At 49.2% G+C, this 18,243-nt stretch overlaps 2 protein-coding genes across 21 annotated transcripts in view; one reads left to right on the top strand and one right to left on the bottom strand.

The window, feature by feature from the left end:
* The window catches only part of Smurf1 (SMAD specific E3 ubiquitin protein ligase 1), a 98,368-nt gene extending 94,917 nt beyond the window's left edge, over positions 1 to 3,451 (top strand). For all 4 annotated transcript variants that reach the window (XM_075973196.1, XM_075973205.1, XM_075973213.1 and 1 more), the window contains one exon: positions 480 to 3,451. In XM_075973196.1, the coding sequence (XP_075829311.1) occupies positions 480 to 579 (100 nt within the window). In that variant the 3' untranslated portion in view covers positions 580 to 3,451. The remainder of the gene's footprint in view (positions 1 to 479) is intronic.
* Positions 3,452 to 14,800: 11,349 nt separating this feature from the next.
* Positions 14,801 to 18,243, bottom strand: part of Trrap (transformation/transcription domain associated protein) — a 103,082-nt gene continuing 99,639 nt past the window's right edge. For 8 of the 17 annotated variants that reach the window (XM_075973367.1, XM_075973349.1, XM_075973377.1 and 5 more), the window contains 3 exons: positions 17,634 to 17,837; positions 17,353 to 17,547; positions 14,801 to 15,924 (listed from right to left, as the gene is read on the bottom strand). In XM_075973367.1, coding sequence (XP_075829482.1) covers positions 15,640 to 15,924; positions 17,353 to 17,547; positions 17,634 to 17,837 — 684 coding nt within the window. In that variant the 3' untranslated portion in view covers positions 14,801 to 15,639. The remainder of the gene's footprint in view (positions 15,925 to 17,352; positions 17,548 to 17,633; positions 17,838 to 18,243) is intronic. The other 9 variants (XM_075973260.1, XM_075973313.1, XM_075973270.1 and 6 more) reach the window with 2 other exon arrangements.

Raw genomic sequence — 18,243 nt, forward strand, 5'->3', positions numbered from 1 at the left:
GAAAGAACAGTGCACCCGTCACCCATTTCTAGCACATTTCCGGCTGCTCTCTGCCCAGGACTCACAGGCCACTGCTTTTTCTGTCTAGTGAATTACTCTGAGACAGTAGATGCGTCTCTGCATAAATACTGAAATGAGTTTTCCCCTGGAAATCTTAAGTGGGAAGGTCGGTATCCATCTCATTTTTCTAGAATTTAGCATTCTTTTGCTTTTGAGACCCATCATGCTCTTGTTCGGGACTGGCTGTCCTGCAGTAGGAGACCTGATGGTCACCAGTGTAGCTCGCCAGCCAGGGTTCTTCCCAGTGTAGAGAACTCACACCCAGAGACAAAACAGTGGAAGAAACGAAAACAAAACAAACTTGTGGTGAAAACGGAAGCATGTTGTGTTCAGAACTTCATAGGGCTCTTCCCAGCCAGAGGTAGGACACCGAATCCCGCCCCCCCAGCAGTGACTCTGGCTCCTTTGTCCTTTTCCAGCTTTAACCGGATTGACATCCCACCCTATGAGTCCTATGAGAAGCTCTACGAGAAGCTGCTGACAGCAGTGGAGGAGACCTGTGGCTTTGCCGTGGAGTGAAGAGTGGCCAGTGGCAGCCGAGTCACCCACAACCACCAGACCCAAAGCATATGGTGTCTGCACGCCTCCCGCATGGCGGGCTGAGGCCTGAGATTCCAGAAACCCGAGGGAAAAGGCTCGTCTCCTCCTCTGGGGAGGGCAGGCCAGGGGACTTTCATAGGTGGCTCCCACCCATTTATCCCTCCTTTATTATAGTTCGCCCACCCTTCCATCACCCATCCAATAAAACGCAGCCAGGTTTCCCCCTCAGCTTCCTTGGCATGGTGGGCATGGCCAGGGCCAAGCTGGGCCCCGAGGGCTTGCATGGTCTCTGTACCGGCTCTCCCTCTCAGTGTAGCCTCAAGGCCCTTTTCAAGTTCAGCAGCTGCCCATAGCTTACCAAGCTCAAATTCCAGACGGTCCGGCTAGCAGCCTGTTCCAGAGAGCAGGTGGATTTCTAAGCAGGAAATAACTGCACAGTGCATGTGTGCTGGAATTCCACCAAAGCAGGAAGCTCGAGGCAGAATGTATTTCCCCTTTGAGAGGTAGAGGGATTGGAGCAGCCTTCACAGGAGGCCCAGGGATTTCTTTTCAGGGTATCCTGGCTGAAAAGATGGCTTTGCACGGGGGAACATCTTTAAAAGTTCCATCTGCTGCGTTCTCTGCCCAGTTTGAAATTCTCACGTCACGGAACTAATCAAAGAATGACCAAAACCAGGCTCAGATCCACCTGGGTCCAGCTCGACTCCTGTGCCAGGGACCGGAGGCTCCTGACTGTCGTGAAATGTTAATGGACTTTTATATGGGGATTGCTAAGAGCTAAACTAACAGAACAGTTTTGTCACCACAGCCACTGGATGGGACAGCGGGAGAGGCCACTGACCTGGGGCCTCCTGATGCAGCTCCCCAGAGTTGGTGCTATGCACAAAGCAGGGTGTGACGGAGCCTGTGGTGACAGGGAGGGGGCTTTACCTCCCTACATGGCCCTCTTCCCCGGTGGCAATGGTGATGCTAACAGTTCTACTCAATTTGCTTGCTCAGTCTTTGTCTTCTGATGAGCAAGGCCAAAGCCAGCCTAATGCCATGTCTCTAACACCATTTCCAGTTTGCACAAGTGTTTAGAAGCGGTGACTGTCCTGAGAGGCTGGATTCAGGCAGCTGAACTCTGGGGGAAGGCAGGGCAGCAGCCCATCTTCCGCGTGTGATTTTGCCATTTTTGTTTGTGGTCGGGGCGAGAACAGGGTAATTCATTAGCAAGACATTTCATTGGTACCGGGGTTCAAGTTCAGCCATGAGTTCAAGTTATGTGTGGGATGATGAAGAAGGTCCTGTCGGGCCACTGACTTTGTGGGCCACTGACTTTGTGTTCTTTTCATTGCTCACCCTCAGGCTAGGGATGGGGAAGCGTCTTCCCTTCTGTTCCCGCTGCTTCTGTCCAGCTTGCTCCAGAAGCAGTTCCTGAGTTACTGGGGAAGGCTGGATTCATAGGTTACACACCCTATCCCAAGAGGTTTGCCCAGCTTGGGCCACGGGTTCTGCAGAGCGTGAACCAGCCACACGCTGAGTGTCAAGGTTTAGGGACGGAAAGGATGCTTGGCAGACCTCACTGCACAAAAACTGAGTCCATCCCACCATCCAGGCCAGACTGGGGCCTTACCAGTTTCTCAATTTTCTGCCTTGCCCCAATAGGGCTTCTGTATTTCATCTACCTTAATGCTCCTGAGGGTGTTCTAAAACCTGGCTCCCTCATGACTGGGAAGTGTGAGGAAGCCTGAGCCCTAAGGCGCAGCCAGGTCCCACCGCGTGACTCTGGAGATGGGAAGCCCTGCGTGGTGCTGTGGCACTGTGCCAGTCTGCAGTGTTGGAGGAGACAGGGTCCTGTGCTGCCAGAATGTCGAGTTGGGAGTGATGTGGGACAAGCCTTAGGAGTCCCATGTCACGTGTGCGTTGAGGATCCAGAGGTTGGCCCCTCGGGCTGACTGTGGTAGGCACACATACCACCCAGTAAGGCTTCTAAGTCTTTCTCCTTAATTGCCTGGGTTCCCTTCATTGCCAGTTCTGAGTGTCCCAGCCTCCCCCAGGTGTCCGTTGGTACCACTGCACCTCCTTGTCTGTCTACCATGGTTAGGTCCTTCAGAAGCTCCTCACAGGACACCGCGTGGCCGGCCGACCCACGGCAAAGCTCCTGGTTGCTCTGCTTTGGGTCTGGATGAAGCCCTTTCATATAAGATCTCGATTGTCGCCCTTCCTGGTGGCCCTAGACGATCCACCGTTGCCACGTCACCCAGATGCTTCAGGAGCCCGGCTCTCCAGGCTCCCCTCACCAGCGGCCAGCAGCCAACTCAGGGACGCAGCAAACACCACTCTGCTCCGCAGTGCTTCAGAGGAAGCAGCAGGCTGCAGCAATGGGGTGGCAGTGGGTTCCAATCTCTTGCTTTCTTTTAGGAGAATCTGCCACAAGATGGGATGCTGAGCCCCTACACTGGCTTGGCCACATGGTCAAGTTCAGCCTAGGTGGCCCCTGGACTGACCCTTGGCAGAGAAAACACCCCACCCTCCTGCAGCCAGGTGGGGGCCACTTGGCAGCCTTCTGAAACAGTGTGGGTTTTTAAAATGTGTTTATAATGTATCCTAATTTATTTTGTAAGGTCCTGTTCGAAGTGCTGCTGCTACCCTAGTTGCTCTCCCAGTTTTTATCGCCCATTTACTTGTGACAGTTGTACACTAATGTTCTGTTTTATGTCAGAATCGAAAGTATTTAAAGAAATGCTAGTTCTATTTAATGCAGTTGTGGAACCAGCTGGAAACACAAAACGTTGACTGTAGAGCAGGCTGGACCCGGGAGGTCAGGTTCATTTTGTTACATATGCAATAAACTCACAACTTTACTTTTTTTTGGCATCTGTTACTTTGATGTGGTAACAAGATTCTGATGTTACTTAGTTTCATCAGCAGTGAAGTCCAGCCTCCAAGGAAAAGAGGTAAAGCTAAAATTTTTCTGGGGAAAAAAATGGAAATACCAGACTCAGTAAATACATGGTTCAGTCTGTCCCCGCTACCTTGGACTTGAGGTGGTACCACTGTGCCTTCCCTGGGGCTCTGCCCACCAAAGCAGCTGGCGAATTAATTCCTTGCACACTCTCTCTGTTTTTGGTTATTTTGAGGAAGGCTGCCCGGAATACAAGTTCACAAACATCTGCTGGAATCCACATCAGAGTCTGCTAGAAATCCTGGGTCAGTGTGCCCTGGGTTAACTTTTTGAGGACCCTTCTTACTGCAGATGCTTCTCATAGAACTAAGATAGTCCGTCGTGGTAAACTTGTCCCAAGTCAGAAATACCATCCGCTCGCCTCTGAGGTGACGCTACAGCTATAGCAGGAGGGCTGGGCTCTTCCCAGACTGTGGTTGCACACAACAGATTAACCAGGTGCTTGTGCACCTGGTTGTCAGGTTCCCGGCAGTTCTGTATCTTTGCGAAGCCCTATAGGCACACCATTGTCATCAGGGATGTCTCCATGCCGTGCCTGACTCATGGGAGCAGGAGTAAAGGGCCTGAGGTCTTCCGTGAGGGTTCTACCTCGTGACCCAGTCACCTCCTGGGGCTCACCTGTCCACTGCTGTGAAAGTCGGACCTTCAGTACAGGAACTGTGAGGGGGGCACAAACCCCAGCTTTCAGGCTTCTGCTTCTCCAGAGAATCTCACAGAGTGGTGGGCCATTGTCTACAGCCGTTGCCACCCACCCCCCAGGGAATGCAGGGGTCTTGGGCCTGTGGTTGACAGCTGGAGATGACTGGGTCATTGTGCCTGAAAAACCAAGTAACTGCAGTCGATTGGAGGGGGAGACACTAACCCCCAAGCTTTGGGCAAACCTGGCTGCAGACCACATGCCCAGGCTTGTTGCCTCAGGACCTCTTGCGGAGGCAGAGGTAGGGAGGCATCTTGGGGAAGCTTTATTCTTTTTTTTTTTAAATATTTATTATGTATACAATACTCTGTCTGTATGCCTGAAGGCCAGAAGAGGGCGCCAGACCTCTTTACAGATGGTTGTGAGCCACCATGTGGTTGCTGGGAATTGAACTCAGGACCTTTGGAAGAGCAGGCAATGCTCTTAACCACTGAGCCATCTCTCCAGCCCCGGAAGCTTTATTCTTACATTGTCTGTCTGACATCCTCTTTTCACACCAGGCTGAGCCGGCTCTCCAGCTACTGTGGGCCTTAGAGCTCCACCCGCAGCCCTCTCCGCCCTGGCACCTCCTCTCTGCCATCCCACTTGGTGTTGGCAGGTAGGGTGATAGACCGTGCCCCATCCAAGCACCCATGATGTGGTACCCGCAATGCCCTCCCCACTCCACCCCTCTATTTTACTTCCGGCTGCTTCAGTGGACACTTCTACAGGAGGGGACAGGTTGGGTAACCTGACCCCTGTCTGCTACCTCTACCCCCAGTGGCTGTCCTTTTGCCCAGCAGTGAAGACATCCTTACCTGTCTGCCTAGCTTGGTGCCAAGCATCACTCTAGTCATGGGGCCCAGTGTCAGGTGATGCAGCGCTGGAGGCTCCAGCATGCCCAGGTCCAGTTCTCTCACGTGGCTGTGGAAGGTGCTGGTGGCCTCTGAAGTTTCATTTTAATTATTCCTAGGACATCAGCAAAGTGTCGGTTCTGGAGAGAAGAAATCACAGCAATTAGCTTTGTGCAAAAACAGTAACACACGGGCTGGAGAGATGGCTCAGAGGTTGAGAGCATTGCCTGCTCTTCCAAAGGTCCTGAGTTCAATTCCCAGCAACCACATGGTGGTTCACAACCATCTGTAATGGGGTCTGGTGCCCTCTTCTGGCCTTAAGGCATACGCGCAGACAGTGTTGTATACATAATAAATAAATAAATTTTAAAAAAACACAGTAACACACAGGTCATCCAGCATGAGGGAAGCGGAGGCAGGAAGATAAGGAGTTCAAGTTCATCCTTAGCTTCATATGGACTTTTAGGCTAGTCTGAGTGACATGGTACTATCTCAGAAAGAAAGAAAGAGAGAGAGAAAGAAAGAAAGAGGGAAGGGAAGTAGGGAGGAAAGAAAGGAGGAAGGAAAGAGAAAAAGAAAAAGGTTGGGCCGGTGATATGGCTGTGGATAAAAGCGCTACACAGCCTAATGACCTGAGCTCAGTCTCCAGGTACCAGTGAAAGAAGTTGTCCTCTGACATGCACCATGTACATACATGTGTACATGTACACACACACACACACTACACAATACATTGGTGTTTTTAAAAATTGGCCCTAAAGCATTTACTACAGTGCCTAGTAAATATTCAGTCAGTGTTGGCCTTCTTAAAAAGTGAGCAAGCAGACAGGGCTGAGCAGCAGGTCCCGGCAGTCACCTGCTGATCATGTCAAGTTCTGGGTCAGCCATGCTGCAGTGAGAGCTGAGGCCCAGCCGGCCCTGTGCAAGGCCCGGGGACGGCCCAGGGGGTCTTTGGAAAAGACAAGGCTGGCCAGGAGAACTTGCCCAGGAGGCAGCAGCTGTGTGAGGAAAGGGAGGAGCTTCAGGTCCAGGTAGGGACTTCTGAAGAGATCGGTATGGTTGGGTAGCATGAATAATAAAATCCCAGAGACAGATAGATACTGGGGTTCAAGCTGAAGATCAGAAAAGCAAAGCAGCCAAGCCACTAGAAGAGTTTTATCTCTACCAACACTGAGCCCTAGCCTCTGTCTCCTCCCATTTTATATTCCCCTTTAGTGCTTAGATTAAAGGCATGTGACCCCCTAGTGCTGGATTAAAGATGTGAGCCGCCACTGCCACCTGGATCTGTTTCTGCATTGATTTTGTGTAGTCCAGGTGGATCTCTGTGAGTTCGAGACCAGCCTGGTCTACAAGAGCTAGTTCCAGGACAGGCTCCAAAGTTACAGAGAAACCCTGTCTTGAAAAAACCAAAAATAAACAAAACCAGGTGTGTGACATCACTGACTGCCTGGCCTCTTCAGACAAGCTTTAGAGTTGGGTCAAACACTTAGGCTAAAACCAGTCTGAGCACATGACTCTTACCTATGATTCCAGACTTGAAGCTTGCACATGGAGTTGAAAGTTGGAGGACAGCCAGGGAGGGCTGAACAGGGAAGACCAGGCCATCCTGGGCTACACAGCTACACCCCATGTCAGCAAAGTAAGAAAGCAAATATTTAGCAAAGGGTCTGAAGAAAGGTGAGGCCACCAGTATCCTTCAAATATGTTTTTAAAAGTTCCCAAACAGGCTGGAGAGATGGTCAGAAGATCAGGGCCCATCAATCAGGTGGCTCATAATCACCTCTAACTCCATCTTCAGGGGATCTGGTGCCCTCTTCTGGTCTCTGTGGGCACTAGCACACACGGCAGCCAGGTACACAACTGCAAGCCAATCATTTAACCACAGTCAGAAAAACAATGGTAGAAAGTGAAGTTCCCGCAGAAATGATGTCCCTGTAGAGCACAAGGCACACAAGTGTGAGGACCTGAGTTCGAATCCCTGGGCCTCATGTAAAAGTTGGACACAGCACATGTCTGGTAATCAAGGTGCTCCTGTGGAGAGATGAAAGGAGAGTCAGGAGAATTCTGGGAAATGTGCAGGCCAGCTCACATGGCATCAGCAACAGCAAACAGGTTACTGTTTGGAACAAGGTGGAAGATGACCACCAATACCTAGAGTACCTGACTGTACAGACACACCATGTCTGCACTCACGCACACATGCGTGGCTCTCTCAGATGGGGAGATGGCTTAGTTGGTAACATGCTTGCTGCACCAGCATAAAGACCTGGATTTGGTCCCCAGAACTCATGTGAAAAGCCAGGCAGAGGGCTGTGTGCCTGCAAAGAAGAAAGGATCCCTGGGGCTCGCGGATCTAGGCAAATCAGTAATCTTCCAGGTGCATTCAGTAAGAAACCCTGCCTCAGAGTGTGTTGAGCAATGGAAAATGACACCCGACTTTGAGCTCTGGCCCCGACATGCACCAGCTGTGTGTGCACACAAGAAAAGGATCTCTGAGCACGAGCAAGGAACTCAGGACCGTGAGGGGTGCACCCACACACTGAGACAATGGGGATGTTCTATCGGGAACTCACCAAGGCCAGCTGGCCTGGGTCTGAAAAAGCATGGGATAAAACTGGACTCGCTGAACATAGCGGACAATGAGGACTGCTGAGAACTCAAGAACAATGGCAATGGGTTTTTGATCCTATTGCACGTACTGGCTTTGTGGGAGCCTAGGCAGTTTGGATACTCACCTAACTAGGCCTGGATGGAGGTGGGTGGTCCTTGGACTTCCCACAGGGCAGGGAACCCTGATTGCTCTTTGGGCTGACGAGGGAGAGGGACTTGATCGGGGGAGGGGGAGGGAAATGGGAGGCGGTGGCAGGGAGAAGGCAGAAATCTTTAATAAATAAATAAATAAATAACAAAAAAAAAGAGAAAAGGATCTCTGCTGGACTGGAGAGATGGCTCAGTGGTTAAGAGCACTGCCTGCTCTTCCAAAGGTCCTGAGTTCAATTCCCAGCAACCACATGATGGCTCACAACCATCTGTAATGAGATCTGGTGCCCTCTTCTGGCCTGCAGGCATACAGAATACTGAGAATACTGTATACATAATAAATACATACATGTATACATAATAAATCTTTAAAAAAAGGATCTCTGCTAAACAGTCAACTAGGCACAAATGTCCTGTGAAAAACTCAGGCCACCGGAGAGAGTTCAAAGGTCAGCCATGCCCATGAAGAGCCAGGTGGGCTGCTCATTTCCTGGAGACACAGGTACTCACACAGTTGAGGACAAAGTGCACAGACTACAGTGAATACTCCAAGGATGGTCAACACACATTCTTGACATTACAGAGGCCTACAAGGGAGAGTCCCCTGACCACCATGTCCTAGAGAGGGAAGAAGGGTGTCTGGCTATTGTGAGGACACAGGGCCATCCTGACAGCCCAGCCCTGCCCCATATTCTAGACAATGAGCTATTGCTCTTGAGGACCCCCTCCTCCAAACACCCTGTACTGGCCGCAGAAACACTTCTACCCAGGAACTGGGTTCTGCCTGCTGTCCACAGCCTGGAGTAGGGCTAACCGCCTGACCCACACATCTGCTTCGTAAGGTCCAGAATCTCGGACAGCCACCGTTCCCTCTGTACTAGAGAACCTGTGGTCATCTCTTCTTTCTGCTGTGTAGTTCAGATGGTGCCATGGTTCAAGTTCAGACCTTGCTAAAGAATGATGAATGCCTGAACAGGAAGTGTGAACCTCCCAAGCTAAACTCTACCATTCCGTTCTCTTGATTGTAGTGCTAGTTCTAAATTTGGGTTAATCTTTGAAATAGTCTGTACAGGGGCTGGATAGAGACGGCTCAGTGCTTAAGAGCACTTGCTGCTCTTGCAAAGGATGTTCAGTTTCTGGCACTCACATTGAATGGTTCCCAACTGCCTGTAACTCCAGTTCCAAGGGTCTAATGCCACCTTCTGGCCTATGCTAGTACTGCATGCACATGACATACACAGAAACATAAAATAATAACTGCCTTTTTAAAAATAAAAATTTACTTACTTTGCCTATAAGTTGGATGCTCTCAGAGGTCTTAAGACATTGGGGTTCCTGGAAGTGGAGTTACAATAGTTGTGAGTCACTATGGGGCTGGGAACCAAACCCAGGCCCTCTGCAAGAGCAAGTACTCTTAACCTCTTGGCCATTCCACCAGCCCACTAATTATTTTCTTTTAAATCATCATCATCATCATCATCATCATCATCATCATCATCATCATCATCATCATCATCCAAATGGGGAGGGCATATCACAAAGTGCACTTGGAGGTCAGAGGACAACTTCTTGCAGTCTGTTCTCTCCTTCCCCTGGGATTCTGGGAATCAAACTCACGTTTCCAGGCTTGTAGAGCAAGCACCTTTGTGCCCTCTGAGCCCTCTTACCAGCCCCCTAATAATTCCTTATATTTGACAGTTACCTGGCTCTTGTCCTCTCTGGGTCTGACTGGTGTTGTTGATAGTACCATAGCTTTCAAAATATACAGTAAGTTTAAAAATGGGCAACCATTTCCATCTCTCCGATTTCTGGTAAGAACAGCATTCTGTTTCGCTACATAATGAGTTATTTCTCTCAGCCTGGAAACAGCCATATCCTGCCTCTCCTTTTAGAGATTTCAATTATTTTCCTCATTTAGTGTAATGTTGGCAGCTAAGTTGTTATCTAGAGGCTCAAATAGAAACTTAGCAACAATTATAATTCTTTGGGGGCTGGTAAGAGGGCTCAATACAAATACACTTTATTTAAAAGGGAATTTTATGAGGTAATCCCCCTGCCTTTTTCTGCCTACAAGGATGGGAGACCATAGCTGCCGGTCCTGAACCCTGCAGGTTCCTCAGAGTGTGTCTCTGTAAGCCTAAGGCTGGACTCAGCCTACCGTTTAAGATTTATTTATTTTTATGTGCATTGGTGTTTTGCCTGCATGCAAGTCTGTATGAGGGTGTCAGGTCCCCTGGAACTGGAATTACAGACAATTGCAAACTGCCATGTGGGTGCTGGGAATTGAACCTGTGTCCTTGGGAAGAGCAGCCGGTGCTCTTAACCACTGAGCCATCTTTGCAGCCCCTGACTCAGTCTACTTTTATGGCAAATATACTGACTAAATAAACTATAGTTTGCTGTTTAAAAATGTTCACTTTGGGGTTGGAGAGATGCTCAGTGTTTTAGAGCACTTGCTGCTCTTACGGAGTAGGGTTCAGTTCCCAGCACCCACATGGTGGTCCGCAACCATATTTAACCCCAGTTCTAGGAGATCCAATTACCTTCCAGGCACACATGTGAACACGCGTACATGCAGGCAAAACACTCACATATATAAAATGAATACAACTTTCTAAAATTCAAACTTTTACAAATTATAACTTCATGAAAATGAACAGTATGTCTAGGCTGAGGAGACAGTAAAGCAGTTGTCTCCTGTGGGTGAGGACCCGAATTCAATCCCTGTGCCTACATAAAAACGCAGGGCATCCCAACACTTGGATGCCAGGGATGCCAGGACAGGCAAATCTCTGGGACTAACTGGTCAGGCAGCCTAGACTACTTGGTGAGCCCCACACCAAGAGTCCATGTTTTGAAAGTAGGTGGTGTTCCTGAGAAGTACAACTGAGGATGATACCTAGCAGTTTCCTGGCCTACATGTGCCCATGTCTACATCCCTGCTGCACAAACACACATAACTAAAATGTCTAGAGAATGACATCAGCAATCTGATGGACTACAACATTTTAGACTCTCAAATGCTTCCAGACAACACAGATGACCAACTAGAGCAGACTAAAGCATCTCCCCTGATACTCCAGAAACCAGCAGAAGACGCACAGCAATCAAACACCCACCCTGTGAGCCTAAGCTCATAGTAGCAGGGAGGGGCCAACAGGATGGCTCAGCAGGTAAAGGCACTTGCTGCTAAGGATCATGGGTAGAGTTAGATCCTTGGGACCCACTTGGCAGAGAAAACTCTACTTTGGTCTTTTGGGTGTCCCCCTCTGGGATGAGCAGGGTATGTTTGTGGGTTTATGTGCTGCATCTCCCCACGGAAAGTTTTGTCACACAACAGTTATGTATGTTTGTATATATGTCTCTCAAAAGGTATGAGACAGGTTCTTGCTAAGAAGGGTTGGCTGAGAAGTTATGGTCCTCCTGCTTCTGCCTCTCAGATGCTGTGATAACTGATGGGCACCACAGGCAAAGAGAAAGCTTTGGAAGCAGAACAAAAGCAAGCCGCCAGGTCCAAGGGAAGCTTGGTGAGATATAAGCAATTTCCCAATAAGCAGTGGGAAGATGGATTAAAAAGTGCTGACAACTGCTGAGAACTCTGTATTTGACAAAATGAAGGGAAAATTAGGACATTCCAAGATTAAACACAATGATGAAGAATTCATGGCCATGGTCACTACCTTACAAGGAGTGGGGCCTTCAGCTTGAGACAGGACACCAGCAGTGGGAAGCCATGTAAAAATGCATCTCTCCACTGAAGGCGAGTATGTGCTCAAACAAAATCCTGCAGAATTATACAAATGCTGTAGTAATGAGCCACATTTTTCTACACGACTTGAAAGATAACTACGTGAGCAAACAGCACACAAAGATGTGTGTAGGGGTTTGTCAGGCAGTGGTGGCACACACCTTTAGTCCCGGCACTCAGAAGGCAGGGAGGGGTAGGCGGATCTCTGGGAGTTGGGGGGCCAGCCTGGTCTACAAAGTGAGTTCCAAGATAGTCAGTGCTACACAGAGAAACTCTGTCTTGAAAACTCAAACAAACAAACATTTATGCATCTTCATGGTATGGAGAGGGACTCCATCCTCTGAGTTGGAGTCACAGGTGACTGGGAGCTGCCTGATGTGGGTGCCAGGAATGGAACTCTGGTCTTTACCAGAGCAGCGAGTGCTCCTCCTCATCTCTCTGCCCTCAAAGCAACCGGTTACACTTGATGTTTACACAATGAGACGGGACAGAGGTTTTTAAAGTGTAAAGTTCTCATGAGAGGAAACTGGCAGAGTTCAAATCAGATCGTCCTAGTTTTAGGACATTAAGAGAATATATTGACTGGAGAGACGGCTCAGTGGCTAAGAGCATTGGCTGCTCTTAGAGGACCCACATGCCAGTTCACAACCATCTGTAACTCCGCTTCCAGGGATGACACCACCTTGTGGCCTCCAAGGGCACTGCATGCATGTGGTGCACAGACATACATGCAAGCAAAACACCCATACATATACATTTTTTAAAAAATAAAAAAAAGAATGTATTTTTACAAAGTATTTATAAAATCTGTCAATAGAAATGAGGTATTCAAAATATGTGTCACTACAAAAAAAATCACCAACACACACAGAAAGGCAGCAATAAAGGAGACAAGCTACGAAGAAGCAGAGACAACAGAAGGTGCCAAACCACAAGCATAAGCCTTTCTGTTGGTAATTCCTTTAAATGTAAATGGGTTAAACCCCTCAGTCAAAAGATGCAGGCTTCTGAAATGTCACAGGGTCAGAACAAGTCTTAATTCTTACCAGGCTGAAGGCATGGGCTGGCGAGGTGGGTGAGCACTTCCCGCCAAGTCTGACAACTTGAGTTCTATTCCCAGGTCGCACATGGTAGGAGGAACCACCCCCTGAAGGCTGTCTTCCGACCTCCCCATGTGCTGCACTCCACCCCCCAAAGTCCTAGCATGTTTCCCAATCATGTATGGGAAGATTTAGAAACCAGTCATAGAAAAAAAGTGAAAAACTCCCAAGGGTGAAAATTATACCCTAATGACTAATGATTTCAATGTGAGAAAGACAGAACATGTTTATGTGAGCAGAAGTACAACAGACCCGGTTTAAATGCACAGAAACACCATCAGCTGCCTGCCGGTTGCCTGACTCTGTAAAAAAAAAAAAAAAAAAAAAAAAGTTAGTCATCAGGAAATGGCGTCAGGAAAACGACACACACATGCAAAAGAATTAAGCTTCACACCTACCTTAGACCAGATACATATGTTAACTCAAAATGGGCCCCAAATATAAAACACATCAAAGTTAAGTACTTACTCTCAGAATGTGGAAGCTGAGGCAGAAGAATTTCTTCAAGTTTAAGGTCAGCTTGAGTGGCCACAAAGTCAGTTCCAGACCAGCCTGACTAGAGCAAAACCCTGTCTTAATACATTAATCAGCAGAGGGCTTGGGCAGAACTGGAGCAGAGCGTTTTCCCAGTATACAGAGCGCCCTGGGTCTGTCCAATTCCCAGAGCATCACAGACAGGCGTAGAGATGCGTGCACTCGGACAGTGATGCTCACACTTGGTCCCAGCACTAGGGAGGTGGAGGCAGATGATCAGAATTCAAGATTATCCTTAGCTACATAGCAAAATTGAGACTAGCATGGGCTATACCGTCTTTAAAGAGAAAAACTTGTACACACACACACACACACACACACACACTTTAACACAGATGCCGGGTATTCACTGGGCAAGCAAGACTCCTTCCTATTCTGGCCATCGCTGTATGGTTGGTTGTTACTGGCGGGGGGCGGGGAGGGGGAAGAGGCAATTCCAGAGTGCCGGCATGGTTGAGCCTGGCAGGGAGCCATAGGCCTCTTCCTCAGCACTAACAGACTCTAGCTTTGGCAGGGTGAAAATCAGTGGTTGCTTTACGACTCAAGCCTGGCGCAGCATGCTGACTTTGATGTCCCCATCTGTCATCAACTCCCGCTAGTCCAGCATCGGAGGCACTTTCTCACGAAGGGAGCAAGTCTCTGGAAACTGAGCATAGCTAACCATGAAGAACCAGCAGGAAAGTCCGTCAGATGGATACCATGCCGCCCCTCAGCCTCAGTCTGTAATCCAGGGTGCAGCTTGGGATGGAGTTCGACACTTCCCACTTGCTCCAGGATTGGCTCTGGGACCTTAGAAGGGCTCCTCTCTCTCTGTAAGCAGGCCATGTGTAGAGCCATCCCTCTCTTTGACCAAGGGTCCACATAGCCCAAGGGCTAGGGATCGATACAAAGACTCCAGTAAGGCTACTGGGGCCAACCAGCCAGGAAGGAGTTTGTAGCCAGGTCCCATTCCAGCTGTGTGCTGGGGTGCACAGCTACCTTCCTCTTAAGAGCCAGGAGGCTGTGTTCCTCAGACTTTTCAGACTAGGGTAAGCTTAGCTTCAAGAGATGGTCTCTGCCGGCTGGGGACACAGGGAAGGTAGATTGAGAGTCCAAGGTCAGCGGGGGGTTGTGTTGATCCATCTCCATGTGTCATAAGCAGCTGTGCAGAGTCCTTGTAGGAAGCTGGCACCTGCCAACAGCAAACTCCTTGAGACTCAGAGTCTGTGTTTACGTAGGAGTCACGCATCCTATGTCACGGACTATTTCGCGTCCATTGAGGATTGTCTCATATCCACGTTGGTTCATACTGCTTTCCCAGAATGGAGGAACTGGTCAGGGTCGAGACTGGATCGATGCTAAAGGTCAGCTGAGTATCCAACAAGATCCATACAGATGGTTACAGAGAGCAGGATGAAGATGGACAGCCCTGGAATTCCTGTCACCTGGTTTGCTTTGACCCTTGGAGCCAAGACCTCCTCCACCTGTGACCATGGGCCACTGTGTCTGCACAAGCAGCACGCACCGTCATTTAGAAGCCATATGACACTCTGTCCAGACAACACACAGAAACATGCTAACACAAAAATAGGGGACAACAAATACTTTTATAAAATATTTATTCTAAAAAAAAATCACACTGTACAAATTTAGCTAGAACCTTCTCAATGCTCAGATTTATAAAAATGTCAACGTAACAGAGACCAAAAGGGACAAACTCTCACCGCTTTCGTTTCAAGTTAGGAAGGAAAAACAAAATGATTTGTCTTTTTTTTTTCCTGGTACAATGATAGCAAATTTCTAAGAGATCCAACAAGCCAGCAGCAGAAAGTGCAAGGTCGGCCTGCTGGCTCCACAGTTCCGTTTCTGCCCCACTGAATCGGAATCCATGAGGCCAAGCGCAGCTTTCCCCCAGGGCAGGCGATGCAGGCGCCCTGAACCACATCAGAGACTTGGGGAGACTCCCCAAAGCCAGTGACAGAGTGACAATCTGTGCTAGAGGAGAAAGCCTGCCTGTCTGCCTGCTCCTGATTCCTGCTTCTCTAACCCTGTGGATGTCCTGGACCCTGTTGAAGGTCTGCACAGCACGCAGCTGCTCAGAAGTGTAGTTTCTGGATGGTAAGGGGATACAGGGACCTTCTCAACCTGCCTGGCACTCCAGGCAAGTGTACCACAGGAGGAAATCCCAACCTGGGAATCCTTAATTAAAAAGCATCTCAGAAGCTGCTTTGTTGGGCTCTGCCATCTCTAATGGCCTGACTATCTTGTGTGCAGGGGGCTCTCTCCAGGACAAACCTCACGCTCTTCCACACACACATAAACTACTGGGAAAGGAACTAAAGGAAGGGGGTAACAAGGCAGAGCGAGGTCTCAACAGCCATGGGCTCAGAGGCTGAGAGGCACATTTCACATTCTGGGGGGTGGGGGGGTGAGAGCTGAGGTCACAGCCATGGGTGCCAGGCAGGGTCCATGCGACATAGGTTGTCCAGGCTATTGGCAGCGGCCACCAGGGTGTTCACCTTGCTCTCCCCGCCATCAAACTGGGCCAAGTTGTGCAGGCGGGTCATGATGGCAGTGACAGCTTTCTGAACCAAGGAGACCAGCTGCTGGCTGTCCATGTTCTCAGGCTGCCCGGCGGCCGACAATGGAGAGGAAGTGTCCTCCTGGGTCTTTTTGTGCCAAGCAATGATCTCGTCCCGGAGCACAGTTTTCAGAATGCCATCCACCTGTGCAAAGGAGAGGGGAAACGGCTTGTGTCCCACTGGGGGTGACTGAGTGGCCAGGGCTAGACTGCCACCCAGGGACTAAACAAAGCACTTCCTCTCTGACAGTGCTGGGCATCTGCTGGGAATCCGCTGGAATGGACCAGTATCCCAGGCACAGGGAGACACCCAGAAGTGCAGGCTTGGATGTTGTGTCCTGCCACCGTGCTCAGAGCAGATAGCCCTTGCTTACCAGGGTGCTGAGGGTATCTTGGTGAGGCACGCAAGTGCAGGATAAATAAAATCAGTCCTGACTTGAGCCACACACACACTTCTCTGCACAAGGTTACTGAGTCACTGACCTACAGCTCCCCAGCAACCCTTTGCAACTCCCATTTTGTGATAAACACATCCTGAAACATATTTTGGGAGTTAGAGACACTAGGCTGATCTTGCCTGAACTGGTTTTAGGAGCATATATGATAAGACAAACTATCCTTAGAATTAACTCCTAGGTGAAAAAAATGCCCTATTTACCATCTTTTATCTATGAATAACTGGGCATTCGTGAACAGTCAGCTGAGGCTTATATAACCCAGGCCTGTCAATCAAACCAAAAACCCCACCTTTACTTTACATCCCTAGGAACCAGCTCTTCCTCCTTCTGCTCCACACTCTTTGAATACTGTCCGCACTTCATCTTTGAAACCCCTTGCTATTTGCCTGCTTGTTAGTTACATATTTTTAAACATTTTAAATTTTATCTTATGCTTTTGAATGTTTTTACCTGCAGCGTTTAAGTGAGATGCCTCCAGTGCCCACACTAAGTCAGCAGAGTTACAGATGGTTGTGAGCCACCATGTGGGTGCTCTAAGAAGTGACTAGTGCTCTGTCCAACTGAGCCAATGTTCCAGCCCCCATCACTGGTTTTTTAGACAAGAGCCTCAAACCACCTCGCCTACAGCAGCAACTACTGGCCCTACCAGTACACCTTGCATATCCTAGGTGTCTGAGTCTGCTTGGGCCTCACTTCAGCCCTGGAGAAGGGAGGCAGCATGCCAGAAAATACTTCAGCCTTTCATGCCAGGAAGCGTGTAAGATGGAAGCCAGAGCCACAAGTTGCTATAGAGAACTCATTAGTTAGTGTCTACGGCCACACCACCCTCAACGCGCCTGATCTAATCTGATCTCGGAAGCTAAGCAGGGTCGGGCCTGGGTAGTACTTGGATGGGAGAACCAATAAGTAGGGGTTCAACTGAGGACTCTAGATTCTTTTGGCAAAGTGGCCCCCCTTTCATTCTGCACATCTTAAGACAACGAACATTCCAATCCGTCTCCAAATAATCCATTTCTAACATCTCCCTCCATGTTCACAGGCCGAGAGCACCACTGAGAGCCTGGGCGGAACTCAGAATCAGTTCATGCTTCTCACAGAAAGACGCTGAGACCCACCTTGAAGTTGGGCTGGGCAAAGCACCGTGCAACAGCAATCATGGAGGCAGTCAGCGGGCCGGAGACACCAATGGTGGTCAGGAACTCAGAAATGTTGGGCGTGAGGCGGAAAGGGACTGGACGGTTGGCATCTAAGTCCCCAGTTGCATCATTTATGTCAAATCGGAAGTAAGCGACGTTCAGCTTGCCCGTGTCCTACGTTTCAGAGGGAGACATTTTTAAGTTGCACACTGGCAGGGCAGAGGAGTCAAGGCAGGATCTGGTTGTTGACAGCAAATTACCTGAGCAATCTGTAACATCTCAGGGTTGAGTCTATTGAGATGCAGGACAAACTCTGCGAAGCCGATGAGTGCCAGCTGGATGGTGAACATCTTCCGGAAGGTCCAGTAGTCTGTAGCGTTGGGGAAGGTGTGCAGGGCCCACTCCTTCAGCATGCTGCGGGGGACCATGTTGCTCTGGACCTCTTTGAGAATGTCTCGGAGGACCTGGAACACATCACTTTATGAGTCTTTGTCCGTGTTTTGAGCAGATAGAAAGCTCTTGTATGGTGACTCCTGGCTTACTTAACATCTGACTGAACACTGCAGACCTTGGTTTCCCGCTAAACTGATGTATACCCACCGCCAGGGCGGCTGTGTGGAGCATGCCTCTCAGGGTCAATACACAGAGCCACTTTCACCTTCGCTGCCTCAGAATACAACAGCCAGCTAACAAAGGGACAAAGGATAGCTGGACACCAGTATCTTCTTTAAACCATGCACAGAGAAGTGTCATAAACCAAAGAGCTAATCAAAAAGAGCCGACATTTGCATGAACTCAGTTCTGTGATGCAAGACGCCAAATCTCAGGAACTGAAGAGACAGCTTTAGTCCAACTGGGAAGTCAAAACCA

The sequence above is a fragment of the Microtus pennsylvanicus genome, chromosome 1 (genome assembly GCF_037038515.1).
Source record: "Microtus pennsylvanicus isolate mMicPen1 chromosome 1, mMicPen1.hap1, whole genome shotgun sequence".
In the NCBI taxonomy this organism is placed as follows: domain Eukaryota; kingdom Metazoa; phylum Chordata; class Mammalia; order Rodentia; family Cricetidae; genus Microtus; species Microtus pennsylvanicus.